This window comes from Thalassophryne amazonica, chromosome 6, assembly GCF_902500255.1.
Source record: "Thalassophryne amazonica chromosome 6, fThaAma1.1, whole genome shotgun sequence".
Taxonomy (NCBI): domain Eukaryota; kingdom Metazoa; phylum Chordata; class Actinopteri; order Batrachoidiformes; family Batrachoididae; genus Thalassophryne; species Thalassophryne amazonica.
Window position 1 is genome coordinate 48,833,796 of NC_047108.1, and position 11,266 is coordinate 48,845,061.

Sequence of the window (11,266 nt, forward strand, 5' to 3'; positions counted from 1 at the left end):
TGATCAGCTCCTTTGTCTTCAAGGTGTTGAGCTGTAGATGGTTTGTGTGGCACCAGACAGCAATTTCCTTCATTAGGCTCCTGTACTACTCCTCTCTGTCATCCCTGATGCATCAATCCCACAATGGCTGTGTCATCTGTGAACTTCTGGATGTGACACAGCTCAGAGTTGTAACAGAAGTCAGAGGTGTGTGCAAGGTGAAGAGAAAAGGGGCCAGCACCATGCCCTGGGGTGCTCCAGTGCTGCTGATCACTGTCAGACGTGGTGTCCCTCAGCCTTACATACTGTGGCCTGTCGGTGAGGTAGCCGGAGATCCAAGTGACCAGGCAGGGGTCCACTTCCATCATGTTCAGTTTGTGCTGAAGCACAAGGGGCTCGATAGTGTTGAAGGCACTTGAGAAGTCCAGGAAGAGAATCCTCACTGTGCCGTTTCCCTTATCCAGGTGCAAGTGGACTCTGTGTAGCAGGTAGAGGATGGCATCCTCCACACCAACACCTGCCCGGCATGCAAACTGCGGACAGTTCTGGGTGTGTTGCACCTGGGATACTATTGGGAACAATTATCTTCCAGAACTTTTTAAAATAAAATTTAACTGTCAAAAATGTTTGGAATCCCCAAAATCATACATTATTGTTACTGTTGGATCTTGTACTATAATTCAGTGAAATTGACACATTGTGTGACAGCAGCAAACATCACCTCAGGAGATGGAGGAACAGGAGGTCAAGCCACAATAAATGCATTAATTATTCATTCATTATTTTTCTATACCCACATACTCCAATTAAGGGTCACAAGGAAGCCAGAGCCTATCCCAGCAGTCATTGGGCAAAAGGCACGGTACACCCTGGACAGGATGCCACATTTAGGCCTATGGTCAATTTAAAGTTCCCAATTCAAAACTGTGAATGTCTCTGGAAATGGGAGGAAGTGGACCTCAAAGTCCGCGTGGTGACGTACGGCTGGAAAACCTCACCAATCTGAGCAGGTAATTCACCATGTAGAGCCTTAAAAGTCAGAATCTTACACTGAATTCAGTGCAGTTAAATAAACAGAGGTGTACCATTGGCGCTAGAGTCTATCCCAGCAGTCACAGGGCATGAGGCGGGGTACATCTTGGACAGGACGCCAGATTATTGCAGGGCAGTAGAACATTATAAGTCCCTTTGGCTGCTGCCTTGTTTGCACTCTGGGTTGCCACAACATATTCAAAGTGGATCTGCATGTTGAATCAGCCGAAATTTTACACTGGTTACCCTTCCTGACAACTCCACATTAGATGAAGGAATGTTGCAGGGGTGGGGTTTGAACTGGGAAACTTCCGGACTGAAACCAAGTGGACTAACCACCCTTGCTAGAGCAGTACAACATTAATGAATGAATACATGTGAAAAAAAACAAATTAAAAAAACAAATCTCTTTCTCACACTGTTAATGAGGCAGGTTATTGTGATGCACTGGAACAATCCTCAGCCTCCCTCGCATACCCACTGGATAAAAGATGTAGTACTGCCTTTCATGACATGGAAGAAAATCAAACATTCCCTCAATGGTTCAAATTGAAAATTGTTTAGAAATATGACAACCCTTCCTGGAGCATGTTTGCTCACTCAGGCTGAGTGTAGCTCCCACCAGCTGAAATCAGAGAAACCACCCCACTAACCTGCACTTCCTGACTGAGTTCTCAGTTTTATCAGTGTTCTCTGTCCTGTATTTTACACACATTTCAGCATGAGGGGTTGAGTTAGTAAAACCCTTCAGCTGCTCCCTTGTTTTCACTCTTGGTAGCCAGGTTTTATGCTGGATGCCCTTCCTGTACTTATGTTTGTTTAAAATCTAGAAATAAATCACAGATAAAAAAAAACAAACAAACAACATAAACACATGCATCAGCATGTGCTAAAATGAGCACAGATCAGAGATTTCCAAAAGCTTTCATACAGAAAAATAGAATAAAATCGAGACTTAAAAAAAAAAACCTACGCACACTTTTTATTTCAAATCCATTTGGATGTTCCACAAGCAACAAAATAAATTTAGCACTGTTGTTCAAATACTTATGGACCTATAACTTCTCACTGATGTGGGAATTCAAGGTAGAATAGTTCAGTATGACATGTGATCATTGTGTGGTATTTGACATAAACCTAAAGCACTTCAGTAGTGTGTTGCTCCTTTGAAAAAATATTTTATTGATGCTGTCTATTTTTATTTACTCACAACAATCCAAATTGCAACAGACAAAGAAGTTGAGTTGGGAACAACTCAGTCACCTGACCTCAACTCAACATGGATTTCAGTGGTGCAGGGCAATGTTTATGATGATGTTTAAATGTTCCAGAATACACTGGCTGCAAATTATTGATGAAAAAATATTTTAAAACTGGCAATTTACAGGTTTAGATTCTTGTATTATTTTTGTCCATTCAAATGGAGGGTTAATTTATAAATTACTCTAATTCCTGCACATTTCCATCTGTTTTAATATAAATATCTTCACATTGAGAAAAACATTTCCACCTTAAAAAAAAATATACATTCTATTTCAAATGCATTGCACAGAGCCAAAAGGTAAATTTAACATGTTCAATTATTTATAGACTGTAACTATAATTTACTACTCACTTTTTAAGCCCTTAACTGTCTTAATCAACAGAGATGCTGGAAATCAGTCAAAATTTGGTCAAAATCTGACAGAAAATCTTGGCTATAATATAATAACCAATAACCACTGGTCTTAGGATCAATGCAAAGAAGTCAAAAGTCATGCGAGTGGATGCCAAATAGAGATAAATGGTGAGGAGGTAGATGAGGTGGAAGAGTTTGTGTACTTAGGCGCATTGCTGGACAAAGAAGGTGGAACGACCAAGGACATACAGCATAGGCTAAGTAAAGCCAGTCAGGCTTTCTATAGGATGCGAAGAATTTTGGACACCAGTGAGATAGGCAAGAAGATGAAGGTACAATTGTTAGCTCAATTTTGATGTATGGCTGTGAAACTTGGAAACTTCCGAAAACAGAAGCTGGGCAGTTTCCAGTACAAGTTCATGAAGAGGATTCTAAGAATAGGTGGTCCCAGACCATCTCCTACCAACAAATCCAGGAAAACACCTGGATCAGACGTCGAAGATGGAACTGGATTGGTCATATAATGAGGAAAGACAGGGTGGTACATTGCATCATAGCCTTGGAGTGGAGGCCAGAAGAGAAGAAGAGCAGGTCGAGCAAAAACAACATGGAGGAGGCTGGTTGAAGATGAAAGATGAACAGCTAGGTGGCAGTTGTGGGCGAATATCAGAGCCCTTGAGCAAATCGTACTGTGTGGAAAGAGAATGTCAAAGCCCTGTGTGTCTTATGGCATGGAGAGATATGATATAATAACCTCATATGAAATGCTGTGGCGGCACAGTGGCTTAGTAGTTACCACTGTTGCCTCAAAGCAAGAAGACTACCTGGTCCTTTTTATGTGTGTGTTTGCATGTTCTCCTTGTGTTTGTACGGGTTCCCACTGGGTGTTCTGGGCTCCTCCCACTTCCAAAGACATGCAGGTTAGCTGAACACACACACACACACACACACACACACACACACACACACACACACACACACACACACACACACACACACACACACACACACACACACACACACACACACACACACACACTCATCTTCTACCACTTAGTCCAATCAAGGGTCACGGGGGGCTGGAGCCTATCCTAGCAGTCATAGAGCGCAAGGCGGGGTACACCCAGGACAGGACGCCAGTCTGTCACAGGTTAGCTGAACTTGGAACTTTAAATTGACCAGATGTGTGCGTGCGTGTGTGCTGTAACAGACTGGCATCCTCTCCAAGGTGTACCCTGCCTCTACCCCTCTGACTGCTGGGACAGCCTCCAACCCCCCAGCGGCCCTTGATTACTGGAAGTAGGTATAGAAAATAATGAATGAGTCATTCAGTTTCATCCATAATCAAATTGAGATTTTCAGATTGACAAGTGAATGTACAATACTGTGATGTCAGGAGGATAGAGCACGAAAAGTTCCTGAAGTGGAAAAAAATAACAATGTTATTTTATCTAAAATTACTAAAGTTTTGCAAATCCAGATTATGTGTGTGTGTGTGTGTGTGGGGGGGGGGGGGGGGGTGTATGCTTTTTTTCATTTATTTATTCAATTCCTGGGTTCCCATGTTCCAGGGAATGATGTTTTATTCAGTTAATTTGCTTTCCTTTTAATTGCGGATCTTTTTTCTTTGTTTCATGGCCCTTGACAAGGCTGAATAGGTGGGTCTTAAAGTAGAAACGTTTGAGAACCACCAAGACAGACAGCACAGAAAATACAAAGTAATAAAACGAAAAGAAAAGAAAATATTATAATAATAGTGATTAGTGGATTTACAATCAAAACAGAAGAAAATTTCATTTTAAAAATCATTTGTTTAGTAAACTTTCCTGCCTTGCAGTTACTGGTCTGTGCCCATAGGGCAAAAACCAATAGCCCACAGTATTACTCAACATAGACCCCACCCACCCACCTTCCAGACTCCCTGCCTGATGACGTCATAAAGCCCATGTAGGCAAAGGCACAAACATAAAGAGCTTTATCTTTCATCACAAAGAACATAGACATTGTGTTTGTAAGATTGACAACATTTAAGCACAACAACACGCAGAGAATCAACAGCTCCAATAAATCTCATCAGAGCAGAACAGCCGAATCAAAACAGTCTGAAGAGAAAACCGATAAGTTTGTTCTCATTTGATTATCCATTGATTTTACACTGGGCTGGATATTCTGTCAAGTATTTATATTTTAACAAAAGATTTGAATGTCAAAGTGAACTGAATTTTTTTTATTATTTATTTATTTATTTATTTTGAACAAATACATATCACAAGGTTATTAAAATGACTTTCTGCACCTAGTGGACAAATGCGTTTAACTGAATGATTGACAGTAGGAGACAATTAGTTTGCTGCTGTCTTGACCCGACAAAAATTAAAAACCCATATATATATATATATATATATATATATATATATATATATATATACACACAAATAATGAATGTTCATGAGTTCAATGGTATGAATATTTTATGAGGTGAAAGCTGGAACACACTATTCAACTCAGCTTCACCTCATTGAATGGTATGAGGTTGAGGTTCTCTTATTTAACATGGGTAAACAAAAAAGTCTCAACGGAAGACTTACTGTATTTCCAGAATACAGTACATACAGAGATTTCCAGAGCATACAGTGTGTGATGTTTGTTGCCTTAATTAGCAAACAAAGGCGGTTGAATTGCTCCCCTGCTGGTCAGGCAGCGCAGGTGCAGCCAATCAGAAAGTCACGAGTGAGTGTGTTCTGCAAATTAATGCTGCAAATATTATCCGAGTTGATGTTTCAGGAAACAGTTTCATTTGTCAGAGCTTAGTTATATGACAAGTATAGAAAGACATTTGCTCCATGAAGGTTTTGAAATCTGATGAATGTGACATGAAAATATAAAACTACTCACATTAAGTCAGAGTTATGAGACACAGCGTCAAATATAGCAATTTACTACAAGTCATAGTCTTGAGATAGTACTTATATTTCCATCCAGATTGATAAATAATACATTTAATAGATTATTCACAGATCAGATGCAAGTAACAGATTTGTATCCTCTGAGTCATTCATGATATTAAAAGCATCTTAAGACAGCAGATTTACTTCATGACATCATGTGTTGTGACTCAAACAAACACGTATAATTATTCAAATGTAAATGTTTATTAATTGCACCCTGTTTTTCCCCCACAGATTATCATACATCAACATGTCTCGTGTCCCTGTGAGCTTTGGTCTCCTTCTCTTGCTTCATGTTCTGAGCTCAGCTGGCCTGAAGGAGGCAAAGGAGGTGGACATGGAGGTCGTGGTCAGCAGGACACCCTGTAGTGCCACCTGTGGGGTGGGGCTTACAACTGAGACGCTGTGTTTCCTCACAGGTGGAGAGAAAGTCCTCCATGATGCAGCAGGAGGTCAAAGTGAACCTAAGGTCTGACGCAAAGCTCTGCACTTTTCATTCTTACATTTGATCATAATTCATGGCAATAATTGGCCCAGGAACATAAGGATGGAATTATTATTGACTTTAATGATGCTATAATAGAAAACCTTGTTTTTGTTTCTCCTCATGACTAATTCTGCTGTGGAAATATCTGGAACAAAGGTATCAGACAAGTGTCGGATCCGTAAGGTGAAATGTCTGCAGACATGGCAGTGTGGACTCAGGACGTTCACTGTGACTGCAGGAGACAGAGTGGAGCTCAAATGCCTGGAAGAGGCCTCAGAAGACAAGGGGAGGTTCTCCTGGAGGTAAGGTCTGAGAGGAGATGAATGGAAGGATGCAGTGGTGTCTTTTCACTACAATTTATTTCAAAACTTGAAGGGCACTCAGAGAATTCAGTCTTTATCCCATCTTTATCCTTTGTGATGTTATAAAGTGAGTACACAAAAGACAAAGAAAGATAAAAGGATAAAACTCTGAGGGCGATGTAACCTTTTCTTTCAGTGTGATGTGATGTTTTATTCAGGGCAATGTGACGTTTTGTTTCAGGGTGATTTGGCATTTTGCAAAAGGGGTAATCAGTTCGGAGGATGCTCTGTTTGCTCGTCTGAAGGCTCCTTTGATAGACCGGGTGGTTCTAGATCCAGTCAGAGAGAATGATGCAGGTAAATACACATAGAGGTGCACAGTCACACTCATGCCGTCACATTCAGCAGACAGTTCAATTTCAGCACTTTGTCACTTGGAGCCTTCAAATACTGATGCTCTGTCAGAGGCCTTGTTGTCAACATGTTGACGGGTGTGAGGGGTAGGTTTAATCTCAAATTATTTGGGCTGTCAAAATGATAATAATGTGTTAACTCAAATTCCTAAAGGCCACTAATTTTTTTGCCGCACATTTAAGCAAGCACCTTCCTGTTACCCTTAGCCTGTGTCAGCTTTGGACATCAGGGAGCCACGCAACAGTAACAGTGTGGATGGCAGCAGAAACAAACTTTTCTGGTCATATTACTATACCTTTTTCCTGGCCAATCAACTACCGATTTCCACAAACAAATTAAAAAGTTTTTCCTCACCATCGACAACACACAGGTGCTGAGCCACAGAGGTGTCAAAAGGGCCTGACCCCTCCCTCCCCCACCGTTGCAGTAACAAAACAACAATAACAATAATTACAATGACACTTAATATATTTTTAATCTATTTTTCACAACTAAAAATATAATTCAGTTGCTCTGACTCAGTGTTTTACTACTACAATTCTGCACAAAGTGGACTTCATGAGACAAACCCCTGTTTCGTTAGTTGCTTTAAAAGTAAATAATGATTACAAACATTAATAAGTGGCTAAGACTGTCGATAAATCAGTGTGAGTAACTATAGACAATCATGCAATTAACCACAACTAACAAAACTTTAATTGATTGGCAGCACAACAAATTATACAAACTGAAATATTGCTGTGGCGCTCTTCAAATTCAACAGCTAAAACACACACACACACACACACACACACTGAACAGCATCCTGTTTGCTAAAAATCGATCTTGTTACTTTCAGGTACCTATCGCTGTATTCTGCAGGACACCGCCTTCCGCAGGGTTAAGAGGATCGACTGGGGGATCCGGGTTTTGCCTGTCGGGTTTGTGGATCTGCAGTACGGCAGCTCTCAGGATGATTGGGACCAGCAGAACCAGACTGTGAGCTCAACCCAGCAACACAAGGAGAGAACTGCACTTAAAGTGGTACATTTTAATTTGAATTATTTCAGATTACTGTCATCCTTCTTGATTGTTTGAGGCTCAGTCTGTCAGGAGGACTTTAGGCCGGTGAATTAACTGATTTTTTTTTTTTTTTTTTTTTTTTTTTGCACGCAATATCATAATTGATCCAATTCTGAAATGTATCCAGACCATTATCACAAAATTGATACTGCACAGAACTTCAAAATTTGGCAAAGCCATTGTACGGTTCTCGAAGTTGCCACATGAAATTCGGGAACTTTGGATCATGTTGTACAGTATGTACTTTAAAAATTTCAAGGATTTTTGTGCATTCCTAAAAAATTAAACCACAACATGATAAAGTCAATTGCAAGCTCGCTGAGACATCACATTAAAGTCTTGGTCCAATTCCAGAAAGGCGCAGCACACCTCTGGAAGTGGGTGCCAGATTTGGGCACACAAAAACGTGATTTGGTCTCCCATCCAGTGATGGATCGAGCATTTTCACTATCACCTTATCAATGTGTTTTAAAATGAGGATATTTTCCACTTTTGAAATCATGAATGATATCATAAAGTGAGTCCTCATAACAGGCTGAATGTCTGAGTTGTGGGAGGTTTTTGCTCCTCAGAGTGTTTTGTTTTCACTATCCAAATTTTAAACAAGTGAAAAAGAAAGAAACAAAGAAAATCAAAGTACTATATTAACAAACCCGAGCAAGCACACAGGTGACAGTGGTAAGGAAAAACTCTCTCTGGTGATAATGAGGAAGAAACCTCAAGCAGACCAGACTCAAGAAGGGTGACCCACTGTTTAGGTAATTCTAACAGTTACAAGGTTTTTACAGATTGTACAAGAATTTCTTAACAGAAAAGCAACAAAAACAGAGTATTTAATTGAAACTAAGAAGCAGTCCATCTTGGGTCTTTAATCCATAGGTGGCCATGTCCAGCACCGGTAGGTTCAAAGAAGTGGCCAGTATATGTAATTACAACAAGTCCAGACATGTTTTCTGTGGTGGAATTCAGATTGTGGGGAACAAAAACTGTTCATTTGTGGAACTGAAATAATTTCAAACACTCTGTTGACAAAATCCAGATGATCATATTATTTCAAATAGAGTGATGGACATCACTGAATAAATGTAACAGCTAACAACATGATTCAAATCAATCCCATTTTACTAATAACTCATGGATTTTTTTGTTTGTTTGTTTGTTTGTCTTTACAATTTTACTTGGTGAAAGCAATTATTATTTTTTAAAATGTGGTGGATAATTAGTTATTTATTCTTATTATTATTATTGTTATTATTATGTGTAAAAGTAACCAGAGTACTCAGCAGCAGTGCATGTTTTTGTGTGTGAATATAAAGGTGGTGATTAGCTTTGTCATCGCTGGAACAACAGCCGGACTCGTCCTCCTGCTCCTGTTCAGGATGAGCAGACGGCTGCTGAAACGGACCAGATGATCAAGAAGATTAGGACCAGTGTCCTGAATGTTCCAGCTGGAGGACTGAAGAAATGTAAAGCTAAAGGTTCCACCAAACTCAGTTGACTTATTTCTTCATTTCTGTTCTCCACCACATGTGAAAATGTCAATGAGTTCAATAACAGTGTGAATAAAAATATGAAACTTACCAAAGGGTTCTTTGTTCAGTGACAGAATAGAAAGTGTAAAGTTGCCATGGAACAATGCATCACCGTAACATCACAATACACCCACATCATGACACTTTGTCATTTCCCAACCAGAGAGGATGACTAACTGAACACAAACTAGAATTTAGACATCAACCTAACCCTAAAGACATCTAGACATAAACCCTAAAGACATTTAGACATCAACCTAGCCCTAAAGCTAACCCTAACCCATAAATATTACAGACGTCCTGTGCTTAAATGGCATGACTCCACCTGGCTGTAGAAAACTTATCATCTCTAGAGCTTTGTAGTGGAGCACCTTAGCTAAAATTTCAATTCAAAGGATTCAAATGATTCAAAAGAAGTTTATTGTCATATGCACATAGGAACATGTTCCCTGCACAATGAAATGTGTTTACTGCATTTTACCCATACTAATTGCCAGTTAGGAGCAGAGGTCGCCTTTTGGGGGCGCCCAGGGACCAGCTCCAGATGTACATTCCTGCCCTAGGTCACGAGCAGGGCTGAGCAAACCTTGACCGGCCTCATGACAAACAAACAACAACACACACATAACACACACAACACACATAAGCCAGCCCGGTACATGAACACATATAAAAGCACACACAAGGGAAGAATTGGGAAAAGAAAAACCTCCATTGCTGCTGTGTTGAACTCACGCAGCAGCACTGGAGAAAAAAACTCATAGCACAGGAAAACAGTAAAGAAATCACAGCGGACAACAGACGACAGCCGAGACTTGAATGTGTCCAGTGTTCAGACAGACAGCCCGGGAGGCCGCCTTTGGCGCCATCGACAGGCCTTGTCTGTCCATCCTGGGGGGGATCCCAGTCCTGAATCAGTCCACAAGGTCCCACAGTCAACATCTCAGGACTGGGAGGAGGGAAAAGACAAAGAGGTGGGGGAGACGAGGAGCGAGGCATCAGGAGTGTTCCTCGGGGGGAGGATTTTATCCCAGCGGCCTTGAAGGGCAGCTGGTGTTTGGAAACCAAATAGATATCCAGATTAACAGACGCCTGAAAGATTCCACCGTCTGAAACTTCAGAGTGGCTCCCAAATACATCTGAATAGAGGAGAGGAGATGTGGTCATTACTGACGATCAAAGCGGTTTTCCAGTGCAGCCATTCTCCCCGAGATGGATTCCAATGTGCGGTTAACACCCGCCGACTGAGCTGACACTGCCCTTCCAATCGAATCAATCATGTGGGGCAGCCTGGACGGGCCAATTAATGTCGCCTCCACCTTCTTAATTTTCCAGTAAACCAGTGCTATGGCCGCTCAACACAGCAGAAACCTGGTCACCACAGCTCCAAATAAGTAAACATCTTCAACGTCCTCCACAGACAACGTGTACAGGCACATGACTTGCCACCTCCATCAACTGTCCATCACGTAACCCGCCACATGTGTCCCAGCAGGACAGGTCGGGTCCTCCGCTCCCGAGTGTCTTGTAGAAAAAATAGTGTCAATTGTGTTCAGAGACCACTTGATCAGATCCATTTTGCCGTTTTCCAGAGGAGCAGGGCTGGCAGCCTCACAGACAAACACGCTACAGTAGCAGGAAAGTTGGGGAGGGAGGAGGAAAGAAAAATGCGACCGTCCCGACCGAGAGCAAGAAGGCAAAAAACATGATGATAAAAAATGATCATTTTGTGATAAAAAGCATGGAATTTGGCACACATATTCTAAATTAACTGTTTACTTTCAGATATGGAGACATCCTGGAGCTGACCTCTAATGAGCTACAGGGGTCAACAAAGAATTACATAGGGGTCAAAATGTAAAATGCTCCAATCATGTTGTAAACTATACCAC

General features: G+C 41.0%; 1 protein-coding gene across 1 annotated transcript; it reads left to right on the forward strand.

Moving 5' to 3' along the window:
- Nucleotides 1–5,827: 5,827 nt before the first annotated feature.
- LOC117512163 (transmembrane protein 81-like) lies at nucleotides 5,828–9,406 on the forward strand. The gene is made up of 5 exons (XM_034172141.1): nucleotides 5,828–6,046; nucleotides 6,221–6,366; nucleotides 6,608–6,723; nucleotides 7,619–7,803; nucleotides 9,159–9,406. The coding sequence occupies exons 1-5, from the start codon at nucleotides 5,828–5,830 to the stop codon at nucleotides 9,252–9,254; spliced, it is 762 nt and encodes a 253-aa protein (XP_034028032.1). The 3' UTR covers nucleotides 9,255–9,406.
- The last annotated feature ends 1,860 nt before the right edge of the window (nucleotides 9,407–11,266 follow it).